The 13095-nt window shown below is 35.8% G+C and overlaps 2 protein-coding genes, 1 long non-coding RNA gene and 1 other non-coding gene across 4 annotated transcripts; 2 read left to right on the forward strand and 2 right to left on the reverse strand.

Annotated features, from left to right (window-relative positions):
* The first annotated feature begins 44 nt into the window (after positions 1-44).
* Positions 45-1800, forward strand: LOC140005241 (uncharacterized). The gene is made up of 2 exons (XR_011813008.1): positions 45-234; positions 1014-1800. It is a non-coding gene; the product is annotated as an uncharacterized lncRNA (long non-coding RNA).
* Positions 1801-2549: 749 nt separating this feature from the next.
* Positions 2550-4966, reverse strand: LOC140005240 (nucleoside diphosphate kinase 2, chloroplastic-like). The gene is made up of 7 exons (XM_072045917.1): positions 4645-4966; positions 4478-4531; positions 4295-4381; positions 3972-4052; positions 3742-3854; positions 3558-3607; positions 2550-2820 (listed from the first exon to the last, which is right to left on the reverse strand). Exons 1-7 carry the CDS (start codon positions 4915-4917, stop codon positions 2753-2755), a joined length of 726 nt encoding a protein of 241 aa, XP_071902018.1. The 5' UTR covers positions 4918-4966; the 3' UTR covers positions 2550-2752.
* A 3861-nt stretch (positions 4967-8827) lies between these two features.
* LOC113740476 (U6 spliceosomal RNA) lies at positions 8828-8930 on the forward strand. Its single transcript, XR_003460474.1, has one exon. It is a non-coding gene; the product is annotated as a U6 spliceosomal RNA (small nuclear RNA).
* A 741-nt stretch (positions 8931-9671) lies between these two features.
* Positions 9672-11601, reverse strand: LOC113738906 (GRAS family protein RAD1-like). Its single transcript, XM_027266175.2, has one exon. It carries the CDS (start codon positions 11568-11570, stop codon positions 9984-9986), a length of 1587 nt encoding a protein of 528 aa, XP_027121976.1. The 5' UTR covers positions 11571-11601; the 3' UTR covers positions 9672-9983.
* Between the last annotated feature and the right edge of the window lie 1494 nt (positions 11602-13095).

Here is a 13095-nt window from a genome sequence, read left to right on the forward strand (position 1 = left end):
TATCATCTTCCGCGCCAAAAAAGTCAAAATAAAATCAAAAGAAAAAATAGACCGGGAGGAGGGAGGAGGGAGGAGGGAGGAGAGAGGAGAGAGAGAGGGGGGAGGGTTTGGGGCAGAAGAAATCAGAGATGTTGGGGAGAATTAGAAGAGCTTCAATTAGCTCTCTGGAACTATTAGAGATGGAGGAAAGGCCATCTCCCAAATTGATCAAAGACGACCCTCTCTCCATCTATGGTAAATATCCCACTTTCTCCTCCTCCTTCTTTGTTTCTTTCTTTAATTATGTTTCTTATATTACTGCAACCATTCGATTGCTTGATTCTTTTTTTTTAAATTTTCTGCTATTAAATGGTTTAATGTCTAATTGTTATGAGGAATTAGGATGATTCTTTGAGACGCTTTTAGGATCTGATTTGATGAATGAGGTTTTTTTTTTTTTTGGGCGGGGGGGGGGGGGGGGGGGGATATTTTTTAAGTCTTTTTATGGGTCTGCTGAATTAAGTAGGAATGGTATGCTGGGATAGGAAAATGGTAAACAAGTTTTAATTTTTTGATCGCTTTACTTTTAATCGTAGTAAGGTACAATTAGATGTGCAAACTGTACAAATCATAACCTTGTGCAGTTGATCTGTTTCTTCGTATATTGAACGTTGTTATGAAGAGGGCTGTCCTTAAGTTCCATTTGCTTGTGGTAGAATGAAGACTGGAGAGGCGTTAGGCATAATTTTCACACTAAAAAGAGAACCCTTGTTTAGAATCGGCAGTTATCCAGAATGAAAAAGAAATAAAGAGAAAGTTCTGGGCAGATAGAAAGAATTGAAGCTAAAATGACTAGTGACTACTATAGGGCATGAATGAGACTACAGTTTGACAGATTTTTTTTTCCTATTTTTTCCCCTTTTTTCTTTTTCATAGGATATATGTATGATAATTTTCTCTGCAGAATAGCATTAATGTATCACAATGATAAATGATGGACGACGATTCGACTTCTTGGTTTCCCTTTATTTCAGAGAGCACTCTTATGAAGCTCAGAGAAGGCTCTCTACGTTGTCAAAGCCTGCCCCCAGCCGAACCCTCTTGCCTGGATGTCAGTTGCAGCACAGCAAGTGATCCTCCTGCAACAATTGGTGATGATTGTTCTTCCACTGATTTATCTCCTCTGTCCAATGCAGATCAACATATACCTAGGGGCTCAACGACACGAAGGGCCAAAAATTTGTCCGTTCTTTTCCTGTTTTCTAAATATAAGAGTCCTAAAAATGCTCCTAACTCATCGGAAGAGGATGCCATGACATTAGAGAACGTATGCTCTTCTGCTTGTGCTTCTTCCACTGACAGCATTTCTCAGTTCACGAGCAGCCACAGACAGCACTTGCCAGAGGAATGCTTTCATTCTGGGATGATTCAATAGCAAGAAAGAATAAAACATAACTGCAACCTAATTTTACAATGTTGTATTACTTTCATTGGCAGGTGATAAATAATGTAGTTCCTATTTTTTAAACAAATGACTTTAAGTTGTTGCATCAAGGATTTCAGCAAGACTTCTGGAGAATGATGCTCTCAAGAGTTTGAACCATAAGATTCGCCATTTGGCTTTTGGCCAGCTGCACTTATCCTGAGAAAGAGCTGTAAAATGCTTAAACAGGCTAAAGAGGATATCTGAGATGCGAGCAGCCCTTTGTAACTGCTGAAATGAAGATTATTCTTGTTGTATGTCATATTACCTGTCGTATGTATTTCACCTAATGGATATCCAGGCAGAATACCGTGATTATTTGATTTATTTCTCTTTTCTCTTTGGTGTGACAACTTCATTTCTTGTACTTGACCGTGTCTTAAATCTATAAACTAATAATAGCATTTACTCCCTAGATTTAGACATGTAATTCGCGATGAACTATTTGTACCAATTATAGCTTATAGCTTTTTAATTTGGCTTAATAAATTACTGAATGTCTCTCTTTGAGCATTACTTTTGCCCTGAGCAGCAGGTACAAGCGTGCAAGGAGCAATACAGTTATGCAGTGATTGTTCATACTATATGTCCATACAATCATCAAAGGCATCGTATATATCCTTCTTTCCGAGCTCCGACCAAGAATAACCTTGGCCACCTAAGCCTTTGGATGACACCAGCAATAATTTGTATTGAACTTAGTGGTTACATTGTATCGAGCAAAAAGAGCAAACTATTCTGGGAACAATGTAATTAATTGAGTATCATCACAAGGAAATATTTATCTACGCTGGACAGATTTGCAGTATTCGGCTTTTATCTTAAATCCTTGACTGGCAAAAAAAAAAAAAACTTGTCAGGCATTACGAACACAGTGCAGAATGAACTTGCATGTACGATGGAGTTTGCAGGCTATATTCTGCATACATGGTATACAGATCTCGCGGTAGGTGCTCTGCTTGCATGCCTCTACAGTCTATACAGACCAAATGTTCATCTTTTGGGCTTTGTTGAGGGTTACCATTTTCATAGGAGGACCCTGCAAAATTCTATCTAAAAGGAATTGAAGCAATACTGCAAAACTTGATAGAAAGAAAGGTATCTTTTTATTTCTTTCTGTTCTCATTTCACTGATACATAAAAATATGTGGAGTTAATATGTAAAATCATGCATGGAATCGCTACAACAATAGAGGTAGAAAACTCAATTAATCTGCCTTCAAGAGGTGGCTGTTGCCTGTTGGAGTAACCTCCCAAAACAAAAATAACTCGTGACAACGTGACTAAATATCATTCAACCACCCATGGTTCTTGAACTGGTGTCCATTCACATATTTCGCCTTCTTTGAACCACAGACCTGCAGGAGGGACAAACAGGATGAATAGTGAGGGAATCACTACCGAACACAAGTTATGTTCTTCAAGTTGGTCCATATTAGTATAGGGACTTCTTTTTAAGGCAAGAACCATTTCAGATGAAAAAAATATAGAGCTCAAACAGCAAATCATTCATCCTATGTCCATCGTTACAATTTCATTACCAGAAATCACCATTCTGCTTACCATGCATCCATATGAGACAACTTAAACTAGTCTACTCTCTAACCTATACATTTCTGAACTTGTCAGACACACATTTGTCAGATGCAAAATGCTAGCAGTTTCTATCAAGAGTAATGCATTTGCAAACAACATTGGAGAATGAGGGATGGGATATCCTAGAGCAGCCTATTCATTGTGATGTATTAAGGTTCTCTGACATGAAATGGGCTAGCCATGTGAATGTACATGCACAAAGACATACTGACATCACACTTGCACCAAAATAGATTATTAAAATGAGATGATAAATGTCAAGATTTCCATAAATTGAAATTCAAATAGGAAGTACAAACACATAAGACCAACTTCAAGCCGTATAGAGAATAGCATCCTTGGAGGACTTTGATTTATCCAAATTATCAAACTCATACAAATTTACTTTATCCTATATCCAACTTTAACGAATTTCCTTTAATCAAATGATCAATTATGTAAGAAATATCAGAATCATCTAATCAAATCATATCAATGCATCAAAACTGCAGTGCGTTACCTATTTCACGCTTGCCATTCTCAGGGCTATCACTACCATGAACCACATTCCTGTCCACAAAGATCGCCAAATATTAGCATTTTAGATTGCTGCTTAGAGAGCAAAAAAAAAAAAAGAGTCCATATCTATTCGACATCAAGTTCCAAGCTTATCAGATTAAACATAGAAAAAACTAGGACCCAACCTTCCTGTTTGTACAGCCAGATCCCCTCTGATTGTGCCTGGTTCAGCTTGAAGAGGATTTGTAGCTCCTATCAGTTTACGAGCAGATGCAACCACACCAACACCCTCCCATGCCTAGCCAACAATATAACATTTTTTAAAGATGTTCATAGAACCCCATGATTTCTAGATTTATTTATCTTCAAATTTAACAAGTTGCTTAAGAGGATGAAGGCTAAAACAAGGACATACCATACAAACAACAGGACCAGAAGTAATGTAATTGATTAATTTGGGGAAGAATGGCTTCGACTGCAGCTCCTTATAATGCTCCTATATCATCATAAAAGTTCATAAAACAAAGAACACAAACTGCTTAGTTTTAAAATTAAAATCCGAAGAACACTCAAGCTGGAATCTACTATCAAAATTGGTCTCAGATTAGGCCAATTACACTTCATTTGTTACAGGCTGCTGCCCAAAAAGGGCAAAAAGGAGAAAATTCAAAAGTCAAACCAAAAGGGCAGATCCTAAGTCGGCCTTTCTTGACACATGCAAAGCTTCAGAAAGCAAACCTCAGCCAATTCCTTGGGGCAGTGAAATAGCTTCAACCCTGTTAGCTTAAACCCTTTTTTCTCAAATCTTGAAATTATCTCCCCAACCTAAATTCAGCCCAAAATTTCCCAAATCAAAAGATCGTGATAAAACTAATAATCAAGAACTAAACTTTATAATGAAAGATACAACAAGAAGCTTACAAGACCACGTTGAACACCATCTGGCTTAACCATAATATAAGTGTGCTCGACTTCCTGCACCCAAAATCAAGGTAAAAATTGTAAAAATTTCTCAACTGGGATCCCCATATTACTCGAAATACTTCTTGTCTTAAAGGTATACAGAAAACTTCAAATAATTGTAGTACCAGGGAAGCAACTAAGTGAGGAAGGAAAACGTGGGTTTTGCGTGAGTTTTTGGGGGCATGGGGAGAAGATTTGGGGCATGAGAATAGATGGGATGGTGGCTGAAATGCTGCTAGATGCCGGTGGATGGTGAGATTGGAGGCTGAGTAGGATAAACTGACTGAATTTCTAGCCGTTAATGAGCTGACCGAAGAAGAAGAAGAAGAAGGTAGGAAGCATGCAACACGAGAGCTGGGGATGGCTCCTCCCAACGCTAAAGCCAAAGTCTCCATCATCTGTTTCCCTGTCCTGAGGTAGCAGCGTATAAAATTGAATTGGAGAAAGATGCAACTGCAAATATTCCCTTGGGAGCATAGCCAATGTTATTTTTTTTTAGGGTTATTATCATTTTATCCCCTTCAACTATATTACTACTGTCAGTTTACTCCCTAATATTATCTTTTAATCAGTTCATCCCATAAGTAATTCAACTCAACATGTTAAAAAATTTTGGACAAAAATACCTTTTTATTCTATAGCATTACTATATTGTTATTATTACTTTATTCTTTTTAAATTATAGTGATATAATCACTTTAATTCCTAACATTATTTTCTAGGTATTTTACTTCATCGTTAATCTAATTAGTATGGTAAAAATTTTTTAAATATATTCACCCTTTTATATATATAATTAAAAATAAAAAAGTTAAAATGATTATTCTTCTTTTTTTCACTTTAAGAGATCCAAAACTATAAAAATAAAAGAATTTTCTCAGATTTCTTTTTTCAGACTTATTAATACTAGAAAAAGAAAAAGAGATAGGAAAGAAGGAGACAGAAAATTAGATTTTGTAAAAAAAAATTATAAAGAAAAATCTAACATTATCGTATTAATTTAAGGTTGTTGGGAATAGGATTAAAATGTGGTGGTAAACAGTAAAGTAAAATAATTTTAAAATAATCAAAGTACTTAATAATAAAATTATTTAATTCTTTCTTATTTGTATTTAAAAAAAAAAAGAATTGAGCTTTCTCTCTCTCTCCCACTCTCCCTCCCCCTCCCAATCTTTCTATTTGTTTTAATATTAATAAGATTGTCAAGAAAAAAAAGATTAATACTTTGATTTTTTTTATACTAAAGATGAAAAGAGCCACTTTAAATTTTGTATTGTTTTTATTATACAAAGAGGAGGGTATTATGTCTAAAGTTTTTTAACTTGGTAAGTTGGTTTAATGGTGGGATAAATTGTCTAAAAAATAACTCTATGGGATAAATTGATAATGAGATTATAGTTTATGAAGGTAAAGTGATAATAACTTTTAGAGTTAAACTTATCTTTTTACTTTAATTAACAAATTCTGTTAAGTTTGACCGTTAGTTTTGGGGGTAAAGTGATTAAAAAATAACGTTAAGGGGGAAATTAATAGTGGCACTAAATGTTAAGGGAGTAAAGTGATAATAACCCTTTTTTAATCATATTATCAAGGGATAATTTCAAAATCCTCCCTTGAGGTTTCTGACAACTTCACTGACCACACTTGAGGTTTGTAAAATTACACTAAGCCCCCATGAAGTTAAGATTTTGATAACAAAATCAGTCCAAATCAGAAAAAATGTCATTAAAAAAGTACTTTGAAAAGAGAGGTAAAAGTCTTATTCCACAAATGCCCTTTATGTTTGTGTACAAGTTGTATTGTAAAGGAATAAAAAATATATTAATAAAAGTGAAGGAAGGTAAATGCAATTAACAAAGAAACAAAAATAAGTAGCAACCAACTTTCTCTACAAAGTTAAATCAATGATTAGTGCATTGGATTATAAAGGCTATTTTTTTTGGGTCTTTACCATTTTGCATATAAAGGCAACAAGAAACATTAACATGGATCTCATTTTCACTTCAAGTAGCAAAATTTGGGGCAGAAAAATAGTGATTTTGTATAGATTTTGCAAGTTGAAGGTGAAGCATAGGTGCAGAAACTATAGCCCTATCACACTACAAGAGGAAATCATAAAATTCACTTGCATACTTTAGCATGAAGAACAAATATTGCAAGTACAATCACAAGGCAACTATGAAAAATTTTTAAGAGTACAAAACATCCAAACAAATTGCTATTTGGTGTATCAATTTCTGACAGTGAACAAATAATTGATACATCAGTTGGCACCATCTTGTAAGTGCAAGTTATTGTTCATCATTAAAAAGTTTTCTAATAGCTATTTTCGTTATTTAGTTACTAACAATTAATTAGTTCCCTAACTACTTAATTGCTAGATGTTAGTTTCCAATAAGACATAATATCTTAGGGCATATGAGTAATTTTCCTCTGATAAGACACTATAAGGAAGGTTAAAGTCAATGGTCATGTATTATTGTACGAGTGATAGGTGGAGAGGGGAATTTTCATCCAAATGTTACCAATGGAGCTCTTTATTTAGGTAGTTGATCCATTAAAAAGTAAGATATCTTATACTAATGATTAGAGCAATGGCACAAACAGTTACCAAATTATTAGGCTTTTTTGTTTTGGTTACTCTAACCAAAATGATCATTTAGCTAATAAAAAGTTATGATCTTTTTTGTCGCCTTAACTAGTAAATACTTACATTTTTAGTCACTCAACTAATATATAAAAATACACTTTTTGGTCATAAAATGTATGTTTTAATTAGTTGAATTCCCATTTAAATATAGTGACCAAAATAGAGAATCCGAAATAGTTTGATGACAATTGGTGCCATTTACTCTAATCTTCATTTCGGATAAAATGACGATTCAAATTATGACTTTGTGACGCCAAATATTAGTATCAAGAATTTCTCATAATGAATACATTCAAGGTTGTTTAAAATAAGTTAATTTTACGGATATTTGGAAATGGAAAGATAGTTGAGGTACCCTCATTCAATTTTGCCATAGTGCAAATATTTGAATTTTGATCACTAAATTAGTCACCTAAAAAAGTATATTGACTTTCTCTTTTTAGAGAATAATAGAACGTAAAATGAATGTTAAAATAGCAGCAATTTGTGAAAAATAAAGAGGTGGTTCCAAAATGCGTTGATCACGTAGTTACAAAATTTTCACCTCATAGTGACTTATCCAAACAAACCCCATGGTCGATGAATATTGATTAACAATCATATAGTTCTATTAAGTTAGGCATACCAAGAGTTGCCAAAAAGACGCTCAATGACATGCGAAGAAATTTAGCAAATACTTGAAAATGCTTCATCTAATATTTTCTTTTGGATTACATTGCATGAATATGCAATAGGCCAGGGTAGAGAATCTACTCAATAATTGGTTCGAGGCTGTGTTTTTCACCAGCAGTGGATCATATGTTAGATTTGCCTAGTCAGACTGAAAAAGAAAGAAGAAAGATGGCTGTTTGTTGGAAGAATCGACTACTTCTATCAAGCATCCATCGCAGAAGATAATTTGGACCTGTTACATTTGAGAAACTTCACCCGACCACTGCAATATATTCGTGTTTGATCTTATTCTAGTTCGATATTTTAGTTTCTCTCGTCTTGGATAGGCAAGAAGTAGTTTGTTTTTTCTTTTTCCTTTTGTGGGAGTGGGGGATGTTCATGTTTAACTATTTCATGTAATAACTTAGAAGACAAAGTGATGCACAGTTCATGTTGTCAATAGAACACAAAAGTAATAATAACAGATTAAATTTTTTACGCACTGTCGGTGTATACACGAACAGGTATAGATACATTGTCACGTAATCTAATTTCAAATTTAAAATTCACGTTAAGCATAGATGACATATATCTACACCTATTACTATAAAAAATTCACTACACTGATAGTGGATAAAAACTCAAGGATCTAGCTCGAAACCAATTGTCTCAATTAAGCTGGAAAACAGTCATATGTGTTGTAGCATAATGATTTTTCGAATGACAACTTTTGTTGAAAAAATTTCATCATGCTTTAATCCCTTCTCTTTTTTTTGCTTCTATATATGGGATGCATTTGATACACGTCTAAAACGTGGGCTTCACAAATTTGATGTTTTTTCTTGATTTATTAAATGAAGATGGCCTCCAAAACTGAGTGGCAGTAATACATTTCCCAAGTCCACCAGCGGTGGTGTGCTGTCAACGAGACTTCCCATAAGATCCCACATCGACGAGAGAGCAACTAATTTCCACCTTTATTTAATTTTGTCCTCCAACAAGAGCCCGTCCCTTCGGGGACATCCGATAAAATTGGAACGATACAGAGAAGATTAGCATGGCCCCTGCGCAAGGATGACACGCACAAATCGAGAAATGGTCCAAATTTTTTTTGGCAATTTTACACAAACCCCCACCCAGATCATTTTACCAAAAGACCCACTTCATTTGTTGAGCTTTCCAGACTAGGAGTATTTTCTTCGGTCCCTTCCAAACTCCTAGTTGGTCTCCATTTTATTCAAATTCAAATTTTGTTTTCTTTTCGGTCCCATCCCCTGGATTTATAGAATTATTGTGCTATGATACATTTAATTTTTGACCGTCAACTTTAGAGTGTGTGGTGTTATTTCTGGGCACGATTGTAAGTGTGACATCCTACAGGTTGATTATTTATTTCTTGAATTTAATCCAAGATCGATTGAGCAAATCGACACTTTAATTTTTTTGCCATCGTTTTAATTCAACTTGAGAAATTAGTGACCAGTCCCCTAGTATTCATATTTACAAATTGCTAAATATGCTACCTAGTGTTAAATTATTTGCTGGTACTTCTATTTGCAGTTTAATCTTGGTTTCTTGTACTATTATTTCCTTCACCCTGCCTTTTTAATAGTTCTTTAATTTGTTCTTAGAACCTCTTGTTTCATGTCAAAAGCAGGACATTTACTTTGAGATGGAGAGAATAGTGAAGCACATCTTTACTAGAGCAAGTTGTTGTTGCAGCCATGTCTGACATGTTAATAAAATTGACATGGCTAAACGAAAAAATAAACTACAATTAGCCAGGGCCATTTTGGCCATCAATGAATCAGAAATGTCCCATCTGTACATCAAAACTCAGTCAGTAAGCAGTTCACACCACCAATACTAGTTTATTTCATCTTTTCATCACCTCAACAGGTCACACTAGTTGTCCCTTTCTTTTTCTTTTTTTTTTTTGGTATGGGATAATATTAAGGTCACACACTATTCAGAAAGCTTATTTTCACTCCAAATTCAGCGACTGTAATCACTGAATCTTGTTGCAGATGATCACTCACTGCTTTTATTAGAAAAGCTCCCAATTCCCACTAACCAGCTGGATTGCTTTATTTTGGCATAGCAACTTGAAATGCAATCTTCATGAGTGGTTAAGTGGAATGTGTTGAATTGGGAAGCCATAATTCAGCATTTCCAGCATGAAGTTGCAATGATGGGCTTTGATTTCCAGCCAAGAACCAAGCAGCCCTTCTCTTCCACAACGGTATAACCTTCACAAGAATTAGTCTTTGCCAACCATTGCTTAGCCTGTGCTATCATCTTGATTGGCGCAGCCTGAAATCCGGCGCGGCTCATCCTCCTCCTCCACTGATCCACCCTTTCATGCCTTTCCAGCCTAGCAGGCCCCTCACAACTCACAATGTTCTTGATTTCCTCCGCGAAGTAGAACTGCTCCATCTTAGCACGCCTAGTGTCATATTTAGGCAGCATTGCGTCGAGGGAGTCAAAAATTGCAGAGTAGTAATGCAGCGCTTCCATAAACCTCCCAAGAAAAAATGGTCCATTGTGACTCGAGTCCTGTTCAACAAGAACCAAAACCTTTGGTGAAAGTTCATGAATTATCTGCAATACTGAGTTGAGAGCCCCTCTACTCTCTTTCACCACACAATGCAGCTGAAGGATGCTATTAACCACAAGGACTTCACCATCAAGCACCTTAATATCTTGAGGCTTCAGGTTTTCCAAGTTGCTTTCCACCACTGAAGACTCCAAATTTATTCCAAGACTGTGTGCATAGGCCTCAAGCTCATCTCCTATGACCTGGAAACGTTCCACGGACAGGCCAACTGCAGTGATCCTAAGGCGTCGAGGAGGTTGGCCACCACGATTGGCGAGGCTCTGAATCAGCCTACGCCATTGGTGGCCATGAGGCAAACCAAGGGTCATCCCCAAGTCCACCACGTGGACTAAACACTCTCCCTCAAAGGCTTCCAATATGGAAGAATTCGCAACATAGTGGCCAAACCGTATGTACGGGCAAGTTTCATAAACAAGGCATAAAGCCTCTTCCCTTTTATCCGAATTAACATCCATGATATTCATCTTTGGTACAACATAGCCCACTGTCCCCAGTGGTTGAACCAATGCCAGCCGGTCAGCCAGTCCCTGCACGAAACAGGAGGCCACACGCTGGAAGGAAGATCCAAAAACCAATGCTTTGGCTCGAAGTTCAGATAATAGGACAGAGGCATGAGTCTTGTCCCTGCAAGCTACAGCTTCAGCACAAGAAATGAGGAGTTGGACTAATTTCATCCCATCTCCGTTATCGTCTTGATCTTCATTTCCAGCATCCTGATCAGAACCACTGATGGCCTCTTCAACAGCCTCTGCAGCAAGGTACCTTTGAGTGTAAGTCCAAATGTGATCGCGAAAATGATGCCTCGCGAGGCTGTTAACACTGTTGGTACTACTCGTACGATAAATGCCTCCACTTCCGGAGCTCGAAAAGCTGCTGGAGCGGGAGTAACTGATAGAACTGTTATCAGTAGAATCAGTACAGTTAACAGTTCTCTTCAGCCTCTTCTGGTCACCGGTCTCATCAGACAATGTAGGAATCCAGAGAAAGGATGCATTTTCCAAGATTCCCAGAAAAGGCTGGCACATTGGAGAAAATGATGTTCTGAAACCTGGATCAAAAAATCCTGCATCAGACATCTCAAAATTGCACTCATCATTATATGATTCAGCAGGGTCCAAAACACCAGGGGCCATCTTTTTCTTCTTCTTTTTTTTTTTTAATGATAATTTGTGAGGACCTTGAAAGAACCATTTAACCACCAGGGCTGGTTTATATAGCAAGATACAAACTACCAATTTTTCTTGTTTCGTTAAACACAATAAAGTTTGTCAAATACTTTAATGCCAAAAATAATATTTAAACGATTTTCTCTATTAAATATACATAGAGCAATTAGAACAAAATCCAATTAAAGTCTGTTTTGTACACATTCCTAATTTCTTGGAGCTTTATATACTCTGTACTTTGCTATCTTCTAGAATCAGGGTTCGTGATTAATTTATTATATAAATTTTTGCGACTCGAGGTTTGTGAATCCTGCAATTAAATATGGCTTTATGAAATAGTAGAAAAGAATGATGGTTCTATTTCTATTGGCTGATGAGTTTTACAATTTGCATGCTTCTTTGTACTTTCTTTATTTCTCTGTTTTTTCTTTCTTTTTTATTCACTTTTCTGTCCACTCCTCATTTGTTGATACCCTAAAATGTGATAACAATAGTAACAATACCACGAATAATTAGAATGATTCTCATTATGACATTAATTAATGATCATTATGATGAAAAAAAAAAACATGAGTATGATAGCATTAGTAACAGTAATTTTGAAGGCCTAATACTTGCAATCTGGACGAAGAAAATGCAGTCTCACCTTTTTAGTTTGTATTTGCAGAATTTACATATGTTTCTCCTTTTCCTTGAAATGGAAAACACTTGATGAGATGATTGAGCATATTGGTGAGTAGCTCATCATTGGAAAGTACTCAAGACTTGTTTCTTGAGTTATCAATCCAATCTTACTTTTAGCATTGCTCGAATGCTATGAATGAACCCCACAATCTGAGAGAAGCTGACAAATAAAACAATGAACATAAAAAGATTTTGAAAATATCTCATATACGAAAATCAGGGAGGCTAAGAAAATTGCTATACTACTCTTTTGCCAAATTATTCTTTCGATATTGCACCGTGATTTAACAACATTTCGATTTTGAACTCTGATTTTACCATTTATATCAGAGGCGAAAAAGGAAAAGAAATCGCTTTCAATACAACTTCCTAATCATACATCACATCACCCCACATTTTTGGCCAAAAAAAAGTACACCGTTCTTCGAGGGAATGCCTAAAATGTAACAAAAGTCGGCTCTAAATCATACTATTTCATTACAGCACTAAAATACCTGTGCATCTCCTAAACTTAAATCAGTAATTTTTGGTGGAAGGTGGGGGTTTTCTTCATTGGCAATGAAGCTTTAAACCAATGGAATAAGAGCTTCAACATTTGCTTCAAGAATCGGCATTAAAGATTTTATTCAGCCGGCCCACATTGGGGAATGAAGTAACTAGGAAACATATTATTATTTTTTCTGGGAATCGCATAGTTACTTCCATTTCTCCTAATTTTATACACTTTCTTGATTTATAAAATACAAGGCATCTTTGTACGGTTTTGGCTTGTAGTATTTGGATATTAGCATCCATCATTAATTCCTGC

The sequence above is a fragment of the Coffea arabica genome, chromosome 4c (assembly GCF_036785885.1).
Source record: "Coffea arabica cultivar ET-39 chromosome 4c, Coffea Arabica ET-39 HiFi, whole genome shotgun sequence".
NCBI classification, from domain to species: domain Eukaryota; kingdom Viridiplantae; phylum Streptophyta; class Magnoliopsida; order Gentianales; family Rubiaceae; genus Coffea; species Coffea arabica.

Coding starts and splice junctions, on each gene's coding strand:
- LOC140005240 (XM_072045917.1), bottom strand. CDS start 4,917: ATGATGGAGACTTTGGCTTTAGCGTTGGGAGGAGCCATCCCCAGCTCT. Junction 4,053..4,294: donor GCCCCAAGGAATTGGCTGAG/GTTTGCTTTCTG, acceptor ATGATGATATAG/GAGCATTATAAGGAGCTGCA. Junction 2,821..3,557: donor GAATGGCAAGCGTGAAATAG/GTAACGCACTGC, acceptor TCCCTCCTGCAG/GTCTGTGGTTCAAAGAAGGC.
- LOC113738906 (XM_027266175.2), bottom strand. CDS start 11,570: ATGGCCCCTGGTGTTTTGGACCCTGCTGAATCATATAATGATGAGTGC.